The 17,843-nt window shown below is 43.2% G+C and overlaps 1 protein-coding gene across 3 annotated transcripts in view; it reads left to right on the top strand.

The window, feature by feature from the left end:
• The window catches only part of CEP85L (centrosomal protein 85L), a 259,428-nt gene that overhangs the window by 228,556 nt on the left and 13,029 nt on the right, over positions 1 to 17,843 (top strand). For 2 of the 3 annotated variants that reach the window (XM_075597741.1, XM_075597739.1), the window contains exons 6-11: positions 882 to 1,067; positions 1,940 to 2,092; positions 2,488 to 2,642; positions 6,170 to 6,287; positions 11,984 to 12,034; positions 17,280 to 17,387. In XM_075597741.1, coding sequence (XP_075453856.1) covers positions 882 to 1,067; positions 1,940 to 2,092; positions 2,488 to 2,642; positions 6,170 to 6,287; positions 11,984 to 12,034; positions 17,280 to 17,387 — 771 coding nt within the window. The remainder of the gene's footprint in view (positions 1 to 881; positions 1,068 to 1,939; positions 2,093 to 2,487; positions 2,643 to 6,169; positions 6,288 to 11,983; positions 12,035 to 17,279; positions 17,388 to 17,843) is intronic. The other variant, XM_075597740.1, reaches the window with a different exon arrangement.

Genomic DNA, 17,843 nt, shown 5'->3' with positions numbered 1-17,843 from the left:
CTGCCAGGTACATACTGGGTATTTGCTCGAATAAAGTGTGTCGGTGCAGTAGCTGACTAAATATTTTTAATGTATAATCGAAACCATTCCCCCCCACTCCCCTATGGGGCTGTCTGTCTCATAGCTAAAGGCAGTGACATTTTAATAGGTTAAATGTGTCGTCGTCGTCCCCCATTCCCCCCCCCCCCCCGACACACACAAACTCTTCCCCCCCCCTTCAGTTTCCTGCGGCTCCTTCCTTGTACAGTATGTATATCTTTATTTGTATAGTGCCCACAGTGTACTCTGCGCTTTACAAAAGAGGCAATGCAGTACAGGGAATTGTAATACAATTAGTGTAACCAACAAAATTGCACTATAGGAGGGGAAATCCCTGCCCTGGTGAGCTTCCAAATAATCTTCTGAAGGTTTTGCAGCGGCTACGGGGATAGTAAGCCTGGCTACATCTACATGAGCAGAGTGCTAGCTATGGATCCTTTGTAACCCATTGCTCGTTGGCAGGTCACTTACTGAAATGATAGGCATACACAAACACCTTTTGTGCTGCCGAGTTAGAGAAATGAAGGCCAGATATATATGGGTAGTGGTGACTTTGGAAATGTTTGCGCAGATCACTGTGAGATCAAAGAATGGAAAATGCCATGTAAGTTGCAAGCATATTTGTTCCCCTGAACATTTAGTGTGCACCTGGCAAACTCCTGGGATCCTAACTGTTCAATTGAAGCCAATTTTCTATATGCGCTGAAGCCGCCTCCCTGCGCTGTAGAAGCAATCTGCTCTATTCAAATGAATGGGACTAAAGTGAATTCACAGTGTATTCATGATGGGCTTAAGAGAGACGTTGCAGATTAGTCAGAACCATTTTATTCCTTCTTTCCAAGGAAGCACAGTGTGAAAGCAGAAGATCTCTGCAGAACCCTCCAGACAGAACCAAGCTCCACCTCGGCGACAGAGAGGACCTTGCACGGAAACTTGCGTCTGCGGAAGTAGAGTTTGCACAACTCAACGAGGTCCTGAAACAGAGCACAAGCAAATCCAATGAAGAGGTCAAGAAGTTGGAGGAGAAGGTATCTAGCTCATTTGGTTTGCCTTGGTTTTCACGCAAAAATGATGCTCCTGTTAACCCTTTGGGTGCCCTATATCCGTAGCTTCTACATCACGGGGTCTGGCGTTCCAGGGGCATCATGACGTATTTGCCTCGTCATTATCTTCCTGCCGGTTTTTGTAGGGGAGATGGCAATCTGACAGGAAGTGGAACAGAAGAGGAGGTCTCCTCTCCTCCCGTCATCGGTGACAGCGATCACGTGATCGTTTCAGAGAAGCCGTCCCGAAATCGCAAACGCGGGCGGGGCTGTGACACTCTGGTGCCGCGGCCCCTCCGGCACTCAAAGGGTTAACAGAGGCTGCGGACACTGGTTTCCTACCCATCGAAGTTTGCAGCAGCAGCAGCGCCATTCTGCCACTTCCATGCAAAGTTTGCAATGATTGACCAAATGTCCTGTAAAAAATAAATTAAATAAAATAGATGTACGATTTGCTATTGTACTGATTCACTATTTCAGGTATCTGGCTGTTGCCATAAGGTAATCCTGCTAGTTCTGAATTGAGATCATGATTATGAACAAGCTGATAAATAGAGGTGTACAGTATATAAATGAATTTTTTTTTTTTTATCTTACAGAACATTACAGATCTTGTACAATTGTACGTAGCTTTAGCTCCATTTTGGGTTCATAATGAAGAGGTTTTACGCACACGCTTACGTGCGCGCACACGCTTCACACACATATATGCACACACGCACATGCATGCATGGTTATTTTGGTATTCCTTGTCATAGAATAATTTTGAAAAAATTATTGAGATGTCACCACTGCTGCTTTTTGTAGACTTTATTGGTAATAAAAACATATATATTTTTTTTATGTTCTGGGTTTAGATCAAAACTAGAGATAAATACATTAACAGCCTAAGAAAGAAATGTCAAAAAGAGAATGAGCAAAACCGGGAAAAGCAGAGGCGGATTGAAACCCTGGAGAAATACCTTGCTGACCTCCCAACACTTGATGATGTGCAGAAGCAGACTGAAAGGGTGAGTTGCCAAACTAATTAGTCTGGGTTTCAAAGGGAGTAGAAATATTTAACCTCCTAAAGCAGTTTCAAGGCCTCAGAACTGCTAATCTGGTCAGTGGCCTGAGGATAACTGTGTCTACTTGGCAGGAATCCTGGTCAGTCGCTGTCAATGAAAAAGGTCTTTATAGAGTCAAACACAGTCGCACCTAGAACCAAAACATACATTTTCCTGTAATACGTGGGCAGTAGGTACTTTTATTGAGAGATGACAAACTTGCAAGAAATGAATGCATACTTGGTGAACAATAATACGATGTGCAATGGTGCATGTGCGCTCTCATTTAGTAGACAATTATAGAATTTAAATTCCCTTTGAATTCCATAAATAATTGCGATGTTTTGTACCCACAAAAGCTGCAGGCTGTAGAGGAGGAGAACAAGCAGTTGAAGGAAGCCATCAAAGACTTGGAAAAACTGCTCAGTGAGTCCAGGACGCAGAGCCGAGAAACAGAGGCAAAGACAGAGTCTCAAACAAAGAGGGAGAAGGAGTTGGTACTGACGGTTCAGAGGTATGAGATCCTCCTCACATGACTGTCCTTCTCTTGTTTAGACATTTGGTGTTCTTGTGACTTGTAAACCACATTCAAGATTTTCAACAGTATGACACATGCTTAAAAAATTAGTTTGTGTGAAATGTAATTAGCAGTGAGCTTTTCAGTATGCTCAACGAGCATCGACTTCACAATTGCTATTGTTGGTTCTATGGAGAATCTCTAGTGTGCTAGGCCTGACTGTATGAACTTTATAATGAGCATTATTGTGTTGAGCATTATCTTATGGTGAGCAAACGTAAGGCTATGGAAGGCTGCTTACATTAATGATTAATACCCCACTCCTATCCACATTTCATTCTCACCTTCCCTCCACTCATGCTTGTGGCTTACACTGCACTTATTCCCTCACCTGCTGTCTCTGTAAGTCTCCCAACATAACACTTAGATTGCAAGCTCTGTGGGGCAGGGAATTCCTCTCCTATTGTCTGACTTTTCTGTGCTTATTGGATTATTCTAATTCCCTATTAGAATTAGTCTTTGTAAAGCGCTGAGTAATCTGTTGGCGCTATATAAGTAAAGATAGGCATATATATATATATTTACTTGGTGATCATAGTCTTCACCAGTGGGTTCCTTGGAGCACTTCTGACCCTATTTTAGTCAACAGCTGCTTAACCCAATTTTTCTATCAACAGCACCTTGGCTCCCAGTAGGAACAACACAGCCAAGGGGTTAAGTGACCAGGCACGCCCTCCTCAAATTTCCAAGGGGTTAAGTGACCAAACATGCCCTCCTCAAATTTCCATGGGATTGCGCTTATTTCCGCAACCAAGGCTACTGTAACTTGATAGGTTAAAAGTCCCATTTTCATAAGGGATAAAATATGTTGCAGATCATATCAGAGGCTAATTCAATAAAGTGCAATGGTGACAATTTGGTTTTACAACACAGTAACTCCCATGACTTAAATGGGGCTTTCCATGCGGTAGTACCAAATTGGCACTATCACCCTTGATTGAATAAGCCCCTTAGGGACGGAATCATCAAGCGCTGGTATGGCTTAGGCGCTATCAGAATTCGCACCACGATAATGATATTAAAAAATGTATTGTGATAACGATATATATCGCGATAAATTTGTTAAAATTAAATTTGAATATGTTCTAGTAAATCTAAATAAAATGTGTTCTCAAAATAAATACATTTTCTTTAGATTTACTAGAACAGAGACCTCCATTCCCAAACCTTTTCCATGTCTGCACTTCACCTTTTCTCACTTACACTGCTCGCATTACCCTAGCATTCCCCTCATCCGCCCACCCCTCATCCGCCCACCCCTCATCCGCCCACCCCTCATCCGCCCACCCCTCATCCGCCCACCCCTCATCCACCCAACCTTCATCCACCCACCTTTCATCCACCCACCCACCCTTCATCCACCCACCCCTCATCCACCCACCCCTCATACCATTGCTCTCACCCGAGATACTCCCTCCATATCATTTCACTTATAATTTTTTTTAAACCAATTAAAGCTTTTTTGACACTCTAAGATTTGTCGAAAAATGTGTTTTAATTGATTTTTTTACATTTTCAGAAAGGGTGAGAGTAATGGAAGCAGTGTAGGTGAGAAAGGGTAAAGTGCAGGCAAGGAAGTGGGGGAGAGGTTAACGGTTCCTGTGGAGTTAGGGGAAAGAGTTAAGTGCTCGAGGGGGGAGAGAGAAAGGCGTTAATGGTCCCAGGGGCAAGAGAGGAAGGGGTTAAGTGCCCCGGGGAGGGGGGGGGAGGGGTTGTGTCCCAGGGGGAGGGGTTGTAGAGGTTAACAAAAGGAAAGTGTGGAGTTCCTACCTTCCACTGCTGCCTCTGCTCTCATATGTACTCTCCCCTATGCTGCCCAAAGCTTCTCCCCCCCCCTCCCTCCGAGTCAGCATTCAGAAGCATGAAGGAAGGGGGCCTCGGGGAAAGAGGCTGAAAAAAGCACAGCGGCAGCTTCAAAGCTGCTCTCACTGAACCGGCACCCCATAATATCGCGATAACAGGTTATTTCCAATATCTGCATACCGGGAGATTGTTATCGCGATATTTCCATATATCTGTATATCACCCAACCCTATTACGTCTTAGTGCAACTGATCCAGTGTTGACTCCCATTGCCTTGTACCAGCTCTTTATGAATCTGCCCCGTCATGTCATATGACAATACTGGGTCTAATTACTTATTCGATCCCCCTTCAAATATGGCAGAATATATTGACTCTGTTCTAACACGGACCTTTATTCAATGAGGACTGCTTGTGGGATCAGCCACTAAAGGTCTAATTGAATAAGACCCTTGGTGGTATGGTATTAGTATTTCTTCTGTTGAAGACTATTCCCAGTCAAATGTTTTAATCAGTATGTCCCTTTACAGGGGTGCGCAAAAACTGGGGGCGCGCCATCGCTGGGGGGGGGGGGGAGGGCGCAGGTTTAAGAGACCCCACGCGCTTCCCGAAGGCACTTAAATGAAATGCTGGGGAAGCGGTGAATGCCTCGGTAAACTTCACTTACCTTGGCTCAGACGGCTTCTGGAGAAGCGTCATTTGACGCCGCGGGGTCATGACGCCTAAAACGCTCCCCTGCCGTAACACATACCTCTAGAGTTGTTCTTTTTACTGTTTTCAGAAAGCTATAGAGTACTTGTTTCCTAGTGTTTCTGATTTTCTGGTAGATATAGGTAGTGCAATCAATATAACAATATACACAATAGTGTTTTGGGTGATAACTTAGTACATCGGATTACACGTTTAATAATGTGCGCACTATCTTAATTAAATTATCATTCTCCCCCAATTAAATCATCATTCACTCCATTACACAAACACCTTTTTTTATAAAATGTCTGTCTCTTCAGCCAATTAGCCCCTTGAATCCTTAATCTTTATCTTGTGACTTTATCCGGCTTCTCTGGCCATCCTCAGAAACACAAAACTAACAGCTAATTGGTTTTGTGAGATTCATAAATACAAACCTGTATCCGTCACTTTACAAATGTAAAGAAAAAAAAAGTAAGTATGTGACATAAGACACGTAGGTTTACAGTCTATCCTGATGGAAATCCATGCAAAATTGGTGATAGTTATATATTTTTAGCATTTTTTTTTAATATAAAAAAAATACATGCACATATGCATGCAAACGCATACACATGCACATATGCACACGCGTATTATGACATTTAGTACTGCAGTGTATGGGATATGTTTTGCTGCCTTTTGTAATCTTAAGCATTATAGTCTGTAAGCCTTATTATTCCTGCAGTAGCAATGTAAAAGTCTTTCACCACATCTCCAGCACTCCCCTACTTATTCTTTTTAAGCTGCCCACATGCCATACCTTGAGGTAATAAGCTGCACACTTTATGGCGATGACTTGTGATGGTCAGTGACAATAATTGCAGTTTTAGCACTAATTGTCTAAATGTGTAGTGTTAGGTAACTTGTTATGAATGGTGAGTAATATAAGTAATTTAACCAAATATTGTTATGTTCCCTAATTATTTACAGCTTGCAACAAAAGGTCCAGAAGTGTCTTGAGGATGGTGTTCGACTCCCAATGTTGGATACAAAGCAACTCCAGAGTGAAAATGATCGTCTCAGAGAGCAGACAGAGCGTGCCAATAAGGTTAGCTTAAATCTCCATGACATGTACATCACCCCATCAGCATTCCCTGTGCTAGGAGAAATACCCCAATCTTCTCATGCTTCTCTAAATATGAACGTTACCGTACTGAAATATTGCATATCCCCGTGTACTTCCAGCCTCTCACACGTGTTGCTAAATCCAGCATTCAAGCCCCTGTAAAGCCTATTGCGTCAATTTTGTGTGGTTCCCACTTAAAGCTGCAGTTCAGTCTTTTTTTTTTTTTTTTTTTATTAATTTTTTTACCTCAATAGTTTCATGTGTGCAATCTCTAATTACCTAAAGAACTGTATAGCTGCAGGTCAATTCGTTCTCCATATATTGATAGGTGAAATTTGGTGACATAATTAGAGCTGGCATATGTTTTTCTTCTGCTTCTGTCTCTCAGTGGAAGCTCATGAATATTCATGAGCACTCCTGCACTGACATGTGCTAGAGGGAGGGCAGGGCTGACAAAGGGGTGTGCCTGGGTTTGTGACAGGACATGAAGGGGCAGTGCCTTAGTAAATGGTTGTTAAAATAGAATACAAGAAAATTGGTCTTTCAAAGTTGTTTTTTTAAAAACAGAAAATGCTAAAAGTATTTTTTCTTACTACAGAACTGATTTATTAAAAAAAACACACATGCAGGATATTGACTGAACTGCAGCTTTAACTACAGTTAAAGTCACCTGGAAGCTTGGTCCTCACAGCTGTAAGATGCCTCCTTGAAGGAGAAAGTCACACTACGCTTCATGCCCTCCCATTATGAATAAAATGACAGATTCTGTTGTGCTTATTCACAAGGGGGTAATGTAAATGTGTTGAACTGTCAACAATTTGGCTTATCTTGTTGGGCTACTCTGTCCTTCAATATTGTAAAAATTGTCTGGGACTAAAATGTTGTCCGTTAAGCACCATAAACAATACTGTGTTTTGCTACTATACAATAAAGGACTACGCTTTTAATTTTTAATGTTGTTATGCCTGGGCACAGTGAAGTCATGCTCTGGCTGTTCATGTTAATGGGGCACTCGAGATTTTAGGAATACTGCCATGGATCCTTTAGCAAACTTGGAAGTGCAGGCATTAGTGAAGAAAAACAGAAGCAATGTACGAGGACTTTTTCAAATAGATTTGTTCAATTATTTAATCTAAGGATCAATGTTTTGATCATTCACTTGGACCTTTCTCAAGATGCTCTGGCGGTTGACATGTGCATGAATGCACCCACAGGTGCACCTATGTGGTATTTCTGTCAAGATGTTTTTGGAATTTCTTTGCTTACTATCCAAGTGATATGTTGGTAGACTTAGAGAGCAGAGACAACAGGGGAGGGATTAAGTGTTGTACGTGGCAGTGCTTGGCCATAATGTTTGGCAGGAGCGACTGTGGATATGGGACAGTACCCATGGAGCTTGGCTATTGAAATGCTTTATTTAAGAGGTGCGTTTTTTTAAGGTTTAACTTAAAGGTGAGGGCAGCAGGTACTTTGCGTATACTGAGCGTGAGGGAGTTCCACATGTGAAGTGAAGGAAAAAGTGAGAGAGCAGTAGAGGTGAAAGAGCTGGAAATGAGACGAGCAGGAGCATGACAAGAGAGCAAAGTTGATGGAGGAGGAGCAGATAAGTGGAGAGCCTTGAAGGCAAGGAAGTAGAAAAAGGGGGATAACCCCCAAGTGGTGCTCCAAATGCGCAAGGTATAAATAAAGTACTAAGAAAAAATGCCTGGGTGAGCCGGTATGAAGGATAAAGCGTTATCCGAGTGTCCCGTGGGTATTGCCGATGGTGTGTGTGGGCCTGAATCACCCCCACCTCACCTGTGTAGAGCCAGGGCAAAGTTCCAACCACGCCGATGGTACACACCCCCCCCCAGATGACAGATGGGGTAAGAACCTCTTCAAGCGAACGTGCGGCAACCCGGTATGTGTGGACAAGCTGATGGTAGTAGAGACCTGCAAGCAGAGTCTCCCGCCGCCTTACCGGGTGCCAGATGGATCTCCCGCAATGTACCGGTCCGGTGCTGTCGGGGGTGTGGCTGCTGGTTGAAGGACGAGGACGATCCACTCCTCGGTGTTGTCTCCGTCAGCTGTGTTGCGTTCCCGGTGCAGGTGAGGGGCTGGGTTATCGGCTACACACTAGCTAAACCCGATCCACTCAGCAGCTTGAAGAGGAAATCCTCTCTATGGTAACAGCTGATCCGCAATGATAATACCGTGGCGTGCTGCTATACTATAGTAGAGAATCAGGAACGTGGAGAGAAAGTAGAGCACTGCCAACAAAAGAAAATAAAAAAAGGGCTGGGGCAAAAATAAAGATTATTTATTGGGCATATGAGCCAAAAAGGACAAACACACTAATATTAAAAAACTCTGACGCGTTTCCCACCGTGGAGGCGGGAAACGCGTCAGAGGTTTTTAATATTAGTTTGTTTGTCCTTTTTGGCTCATATGCCCAATAAATAATCTTTATTTTTGCCCCAGCCCTTTTTTTATTTTCTTTTGTTGGCAGTGCTCTACTTTCTCTCCACGTTCTTGAAGGCAAGGAAGAGAGCCGTGTAGGTAAGGAAGGGAGAGCCGAGCAGGCAAGGAAGAGAGAGCCGTATAGGAGAGAGCAGGAAGAGAGCCGTGTAGGCAAGGAAGAGAGCCTTTTACATTAGGTGATCCAAAACTTGATGGGAAGCCAGGAGAGCGATTTTATGAGACGAGCAGGGACTGTTCTGGGAGAAAATGAAATTTTATTTATTTATTTATTCTAGCAGCAGAATTTGTGAGGCAGGGAGGCCTGTTAGCAGAATATTACAATAATCCAAACAGGAGTAAAAAAGGGTATGCATTAGAGCAGGGGAGCGCAAACTTTTTGTGCTGCGCCCCCCTGTCTCTCTGCCCCCGGCTCTCGCGCCCCCCTGCCTTCTTTCAGCCGCGTCAGATGACGCTGCGTGGGCGTGTGACGTCAGGTCACATGGTGCCGCGGCGTCTATTGACGCCGCGTTGCCATGGCGACGCAACACAGGCGGCTGAATCCCGGTAAGTAAACAGTTGCAGGGGCCTCACGCGATCCCCCGGCATTTAATTTAAATGCCTGGGGGAAGAGCGCGGGGCCTCTGCAACTGCCCGCGCCCCCCCAGCACAATCTCCCGCCCCCCCTGGGGGTCGCGCCCCCCACTTTGCGCACCGCTGCATTAGAGCTTTAGCAGTACAGTAGTGCAGATTGACAGAGGAAAGGGCGGATCTTGACAATGTTACGAAGGCAGAAGCAACGAGTTTTAGCCATGGCGTGAGTGTTACATAGTTACATAGTAACTATATGGTAGTGGTGCACTATCCACGAGTATATGGCCAAGGAGGTCATCGGAAACTTGAGACTGGATGGCAGGTGTGATTTTAGGGGTGAATAGATATACAGATGTAGCGCTATTTACTTTCGGCTTGGGCTCAATGTGAAGCGGATGGAGCACAGCCTAAGTAAGTTCGCATCGTGGCTCACCGCTCTCACGGCCTAGCTGCGAGTAAACTTCCCAGAAGGAATGAAATCATTGGCGGCGTCTCTGCTTCTGAATGGGACTTCTGCTGCGTTAATCCCAACAGTCCGCCATCAGTCTAAGGCCGCGTTAATAGTGACGGCGACGCGACCGGTGACGTCACGCGTCACCGCTGGCGAAAGTTGAACTTTCGTTTTAAGCGATGTCGCTGGCAACAAGGACAGTGACGTCATGAAGGGGGAGGGCAGAGTGCAATAGGCGCTCTGTGATTAGTTTAGAGACAGTCACATGTGGCGACTGTCTCTCCCAAAATCAAATTTGACTGACTTCAACATTTGTAGTCGCTCCGTTTCCGTCACGCTTACTATAAGCGCATGCGACAGATTCAATATATTTGTTGTGGCGTCACCAGGCACTATAAGCGCAGCCTAAGAGATGCGCAGAGAGAAACAATCTGTGTCTCCCCGCACTACTCTTACAGCAGATCTCACTATTTTTATTTGTAGTACACAGTATTGAAGTAGTGGGTCTCCGGAGCTGAACTGCATTAATTTCAGATCCGAAAACCCCCGCTTCCGAGGTGCAGGCATCCGTATGGGGTGCAGGTATCTCCTGCAAGTTTAAATCTCCCGCATCATGGCCCATGTGACTTGGACATTTTAACAGCCCCTAGATACCGGCACCCCATACAGGTACCCCAAAAAGCAGGGGGTCCCCGGACCTGAAATCAATGTGGTTCAGTTCCGTAGACCCCCTGCGTCAATAATGTGTACTAAAAATGAACTAAAATCAGATTAATTGCCTTAGTGGCTAACTGCTGAGGTAATGAAGTGATTAAACCCTCACGGCCATGGGTTACAGGGACGGATGTGCCGGAGCTGAGAAGAGACACATAGACCAAGAGCAGAGAAGAGGATAGAGCTGTAAGAGTTGACAAGATTGTCAGGGTTAGAGGAAGGAGAGAGAAGGGGTTGGCGTTCAGGGTAGATGACAGAGCAGAGAGGTCCATGGAGTGTAGCTTTTGTGAGTAGGAGGTGAAAGGAATGAGTGGTGTTGAATGAAAGCAGGTGATGGTAAGAGAGCAGAGGAGGGGAGATGGAACAGGTTTTAGTAAAGACTAGGTCTGAATACTGCCCATGCTTGTAGGTGCTGCATTTGGTTCATTGGTGAAGACCAAATTAGGAGGTTAGAGAGAGAGAAGGTGAGATGCCCAGGAGACTGAGGGATCATCAATATGACTGTTGAAGTCCCCCAGTAGAAGGATGAAAGAATCAGGAGAGAAAGAAGGAAAGCTAGGATTCAAAGAGAGATGAAGGTGGAGCTAGGTGGTCGATAGTTGCCTGCCATGTGGAGTGAGTTAGGGTAGAAAAGCGGGACAGCATCAACCTCAAAGGAAGAGAATGAAAAGCATGGAGGCATAGATGATATTCTCAGTGGGAGGAGACCTACCCCTCCACTTCTGCCATTGGGGCGTGGAGTGTGAGAGAAAGAGACCACCATAGGAGTAGCACTCTCCACAGCAGATTTGTGTTGTGAGAGCTAGGTTTCTGTTAGAGCAAAGAGCTGAAGAGTGGGAGCAGAAGAGGTTCTGTACAGCCAGAGCCTTGTTGGGCAGAGGACGGACATTCCAGAGGGCACAGGAGAAGAAATAAATGGCTATTAAGTTAGATGGTTTAACACCCTTAGCAGGGAGGGAGAAGGAGACGTGGACGAGAGTAAATGTGTATATCGCCAGGTCCAGGATTAGGAGAGATCACCAGCAGCAAGAAGGAATAGTAGCGAGAGAAAATATATGGTAAGAAGATTTGTTGGGGTGCTTTTTACTTAGGAGTGCAGATTTAGCTGGGGTATATATATTCCATATGATGTTATACTGCAGAATTTTTATTTTCAGGCTATGGTCCAGAATATGAATTGCCTGATATCCTGTAAATAGGTGTCTTCTCGTTCAGCCTGTATGTTGTATATAATCCATCACACTTATAACACTCTTCTATTGATGACCTCAAGAACGAACATGGAATATATTGGCTGTTTTAAAACACATTTTTGGATGAATTTGTATTAAGCTAGTGCATATGAATGGGAAGGTAAAAGCATAGTTACAAAAAGACTAAGCATCATTTAAAAAAAAAAAATTAAAGTAAGGGTGACAGAACAAATAAATACAATTGTGGAAAATTTGACATCTGACCTTGTTTTTTGTTTTGTCTCCTATAGGTCATAGACAATCAACAGAAGCAAATTGACAGTGTGACAGCAGAAATCCAGGTATAGCGATTCTTATATATTTAGGATACTGGTCTATTTATGATCCTGAGCACAATATTGTACTGTAGCATACTGTACATAAGGGCTTACATGTTTAGGACTAGCCTAGAACTACTTCCCCTGTGCCTCAAGCACCAGTATTAAAACTATCTTATTATAGGATAGAAGCTTACTTTGTTCAGTACTAGCTTTACATTGGCTCAAAGAATTATTACTACTGTAATTACTACTGGTAAAAATAATAACATACAGTACTTACAAGTATCTGATAAAAGCTTGAACCCTTTCTTGAACCCTTCTTTTTGCTAAGTGCGTCTGATGAGGTTTACTGAAGTTTTAAAGTCATTCAAGCTTTTTCTGTCGCAAAAAGCCTGAGCCATCAATGGCCTCAAAAACTCTTCAATAGATGAGGTTGAAAAGATCTTAGTTTTATGATTTGCTCAAAATGTGTTCACCATTTTTAACCATAGTTTGGTGTTTGCCATTTGAAGGTAAATTGATAGGCTGAAAATACTTACTGACGAGTGGCCTTTATCACTCCTGGGAGGACCATGAAAATGCATATGACAAGCCGTTATTGGTTTTTTTTTTAGCAGATGATTAATAACTTAAGGTTTGCAGTTTTTATTTCATTATTCACGGTCTTGAATCGTGGCCTGAGATGTCCAAACACCTTCTTCCTCCTATAATTACCTGCCAGAATTAAAAGCTGTTTTTTTAGTTGATTACCTATGTACTGTATTGTGTATGTGAAACAGGGAATGCGTTAATAAATATATATATATATATATTATGTGGGAGATGTATTATGCTTTATTGGCATGCATAACTGAGAATTAAATAGCAGCTTTTCTCAATTTATCAGGGTTTGCAAAATATTAAGCATTTTTTTAGTTGCCTGCTAGTTTTTTATTTTACGTGGATATAGTAGTGACTTATGTTGAGAGGATCTTTTGGCAAATAAAAAGTTAAAGTGAAGGGTTTAGTATGCATTTGAGACCTACATTACGAGGAAGTATGATAAAAATACTTCTGTCAGTAGCTCGAGATGTATGGGGTTTTATTAATGGTCATGATACCCCAAGTCCAACATGTATTATGTAATGAAAGAGAAATGTATGTTCATGTTTGCCTTTCCAAAGATGAACGCTATGTGCATATATTGACTACTATTACTGAAAATATAGTGCTTTTTTTAAATACCAGGAAACTTGACAGTGTAAGCTTTCCAAATGTTTTGACATAAAACAGGGAATATTTTGATATTATATTTCATGCACTGTTGCTAAGCTTCAGCAAATCAGTGTGCGTAAATAAGGGAAATCAGTTCTGCCAAAGGCTGTTCAGTAATCAACAGCGTGGGCATTAATGTCTTTGCTACTTTATCAAACACCAAAAATCTGAGCAATTTTTCCTCTATCGTCCCCCTTGACAGTGCACACGATGGGGTTTTATGCCCGTCCTGCTCTGGGGTAGGACTGCTTTCTGCTAACCTTTTTAAAAGGCTCTTTTCTTCCTGAAGTTCCCAGTCTCTTTTTGTCCTACCTGCTTTCAGAGTAGATGTCCCTCTCAGGTACTCTCTCCGGCTGCTCACACAGCCGCCTTTTACCGGGTTCCCTCTCCTGTAGTTCTCTGGATCCGTGCTGCATACAGCTGCTAGCCACAAAAAGGCAGGACACCAAGTTTCTGCCGTCTACAGTCCACGATAGGCCAGCAGACTCCCCATTGGCCGACAGTCGGGAGAAGTCCCAAATGCAGCGCAGGCCCCAACTAGAAGTTGGGAGCATCAAGAGCAGAAGTGCCTTAAGCACTTGCACAGTTTGATTTGGGCATCAAAAGTGGTTGAAGGCAGAGTTACCTCCTGCTGCTGGTTGGCACAGTCAATTGATGGCTGTCTTTTGGACCAGGGCTACTGGGAGGAGCATATAAGGTACAAGGGACCAGTTGTTTAGTCCTGTATTAGCCAGTATAGCCTGCTGTTTCCTGGCCTTTATTATGTCATCCCCTATTGCCTCTCCTGAACATAGGATGGAATCTGGAGCCTCTGAGCCGGTGGCTACCAAGACTAAGAAGGCTATAGCTAGAACTAAGCATTGTGCTGCTGTGTGTGCCTTATGTGAAGGAAAGTTACCTAGCAATTATGCTAAGAAGGCTTGAACTGACTGTATTACGAATATTGCACGTGAGGAAACTCCTCAGATTAATTTGTTTTTTTCATGGTTGAAGACCTGTCATGGAAACTTTTGAAGCTTCCAGATTGGAAGCTAAGAGGGTATCTCACAAATGATCAAGATCTTCAGGTGATTCTAATGTATAGTGCCCCATTTACTCTGAATGCCAAGAATATTCATCAGAAGAAGAGGGAGAAAGAAAGGATAAAGCTTTGGTGGCAACTATTCACAAGATGTGCCAACAGTAAGTTGTTTATCCGGTTCTCCGGGACCAGGCAAGAAAGGGAATTTATTCCAATGTTTGTATGGTCCCCATGCTCAGGTGGATTTTGTCCCATCCTAGACTTGAAGTACGTCAACCAATTTTTGAAGGTCAGGCCCTTCAAAATGAAATCCATAATCAATACTCTTTAACCCGGAGATGTCCTAGCATCAGTTGATCTAAACGATGCATACCTGCATATTCCTATCAGACTGTCCCATCAGAAATATTTGAGATTCTGCATGAGGAAAAGGCATTATGAGTTTTCTGCACCTCTCTTTGGGCTAGTTATTGCACATCTCCGAAAACTGGACATCTACATTCTTACATATCTGGAAGATCTTTTAATTCGAGCTCATTTTTTTTCCAGAAGCAAGATTTCACATGGAAACAGAAGTTCCAAAGTTGTGAATGGCTCATAAATATGGAAAAAAAGTTTGCTGTCCCCTTCAATGAGATTTAGGATCCTAGGAATGCAGTTAGATTAAAAAGTGGGCAAGGTGTTCGACCCTGATAAAGGACTTTAAAGATTGCCATGGCAGCAAGGACTGGCCCCCAGCTTCAACTGGGCCTCTTCACCTCGACCATGGAAGCCATACAATGTGCCCACTTTAATATCAGGCTGCTTCAAACACATATTTTTAACAATTCCGACAAGAATCCACAAAATCATTCCGGGCACATTCACTTATCTTATATCATTCAAGAAAGTCTCATTTGGGAAAGCCTTCAGAATCTCAGGAAAGGCAGAGATCTAGAGAATGGAACACTGTGTTTACCAATGTCAGCTCACACGGATGGGGTGGCCTTCTGTGAAAATCCTTTGTCCAGGGAAAGTGGTGTGAAGTGGAAAGCTCTTTTTCATTAAATGTCTTGGTGATCACAGCAATTTTCAGGGCAGTAACCCACTTTTCTCCTTCAAGGAACAGCTCCCTGAGTAATCTCAGACTGTGCCACTGCACTGACTTACTAACTAGCAGAGTGGTACAAGAATTATGTCAGCATCGAGGGAAGTGTCAAAGATCCTGTCCAGGGCATAAAGTTTTGTACCAGACATCAAAGCTCTACATATCACAGGGAAATAGAATAGCTTTTTATTTATTTATTTTTTAAGTCACAGGATCGACCCAGGAGAGTGAAAGTAGAAGTGTTCAATCAAGTACATTTCAGATGGGGGGTTCCTGAATAAACCTCATGGAAACAAGTGAAAATACTTTGCTACTTGTTTTCTGTTCCTGAAACCTTGATCAAAGGGTGATTTTTACAGTGGCAATGTCATTACAGTTGAACTTCCCACTGATATATATTTTCCCTCTGCCCATGATTCAGTAAGTTATAGCAAAGATCAGTAGAGAGAAAGTAGAGGCAGTCATTATAACTAAGGAGGCCATGGTTTGTGGACTTGCTAAAAATGTCTATTGATGCTCCCTAGAAGCTACCAGTTCTACCGGATCTTCTCACACATCAATATTCAGGCTTCTTTGCCTTGGCAGCATGGTGATTGAGAGCCAGTGTTTAAACATCTGGTGAAAGCTAGGTCTCCTAATGTACTGGAATTTTTGCAGAATGGATATGGAACAGGCCTTGGCCTTAATACTTGTAAAGTTCAAGTTACAGCCTTGGGAATTTTTGTATAACCCTTTAGCAAATGAAAAGGATTTTTTTCGTTTTCTCAATGCAGTAGAGAAACTGAGGCCTCTGATTTATCCTGAGTCAGACGAATGGGGGCGTTGCAGGCCTAATCTTCTAAAGCATCATATTTTGGGATCCACCAGAATAAGATCGTTATGCGACGAGTGTCACAGGTCTACCCTCAGGTAATCTTGGCCTTTCATCTGAACCTTGACATAATTGTCCCTTCATTTTGGCTAAGCACCAAAGGAATAAAGGAGGAGCGTATCCATTGCTTAGATGTGGTGAGTACCATATCTCATTATGATGCCAAATCAAAGGATTATATGGAATAAGACCACTTTTTGTACCGTTTTTTTAGGAATAGAAGAGGTTGCGCTGCTTCAGTCTCTTCCATTGCTAGACGGATTAAGCTATGTATCCACCAGGATTATACTGATGAACATCTGGACTGTCCAATAGTGGTTATGGCAAAATCCACAAGTACCATTGCAACTTTGTGGCCCAACAAAGCACTCGCCTTATCAGGATGTTTATATGCAAGGCAGCTACGTGGCCTTCTCAGAAGACATTTATCTGACATTATAAATTGGATATCGGGTTCCCAGGAGGCCAGATATGGAATAAAGGTTCTGCAAGCAATCGTTGCCGATACTTCCCACCTTAAATAGGGGACTGCTTTGGGACATCCCATCATGTGCACTGTCATGGGAGACGAGAGAGAGAGGAATACATTTCTTACTGTCCTTTTTCTACCTCATGGCCCCTCCATAGCAGTGCACAGTTTCCCATTCCGAAGAGATTATTTTAACTGGGCTAAACGTATGACTGAGGGCCTCAGGAAGCCTTTTAAAGTTTGGCAGAAGGCAGTCCTACAATTCAATAGGAGGGGCATAACCCCAATCCATCGGGTGCATTGTCATGGAGGGACTGGGAAAAGAAAAATGGCAGTAAGGCATATATTCCTATATATTTCCATTATCTTTCTCTATTTCATTTTATTTTGCACACACGGTGAAGGAGGGTACTTTATGAAATGTAACTCCAATGTTTCAATGCAAACTTTTATTTATGTATAGGTAGAAACTGCAATACACAGAAAGCCCTTGCAATGATAGGTTTGATTCTGTCTAATGACCACTCCAAGTGATGCATTCTACACTTTTTTTTCTCACCCTAGGTGTTGAGGGAAAAGCTTTTGCAAGAGAGATCATCTGCACAAGAGATCAACAAGAAGCTAACAGAGAAAGACAAATGTGCCCAGCAGTTAGAGGAACTTTTTCTTGAAGTGAGTGAATGAAACATTTATATTTGTACGGTAGAGAGAGTGAAAGGGAATCCCCTTCAAAAAGAAGCGGTTTACTCCCAAAAAAAAACCACTTAAAAAGTTCAAATTTAGCCTTTAATCTAAAGCACTTAAAGCAGCACGCAGTTTGTGTTTTTTTTGATGGGTGGGAAGCAGGGGATCTCCGGAGCTGAACCCTGTTAATTTCAGCCACAGGGATCCCCTGCTTCGCGAGATTCTTGCCTCCGTAGAGGGTGCCAGTAGCCACTCCTGGTCACGCGGGCCAATAGAAAGCCACGAGGGATGACGTCACTGTTTCCTATTGGCCCATGTGATGCGAGAGCTGCTACCGGCCCCCCTTACGCAGGTAAGTATCTTGGGAAGTATAGGGTCCCTGTGGCTGAAATTAACACGTTAAGCTCTGAGACCCCCCTGCTTCAATCCTATGATGAGAAAAAA

The sequence above is a fragment of the Ascaphus truei genome, chromosome 4, assembly GCF_040206685.1.
Source record: "Ascaphus truei isolate aAscTru1 chromosome 4, aAscTru1.hap1, whole genome shotgun sequence".
Classification (NCBI taxonomy): Eukaryota; Metazoa; Chordata; class Amphibia; order Anura; family Ascaphidae; genus Ascaphus; species Ascaphus truei.
This window is presented reverse-complemented; position numbering and strand designations above follow the sequence as displayed.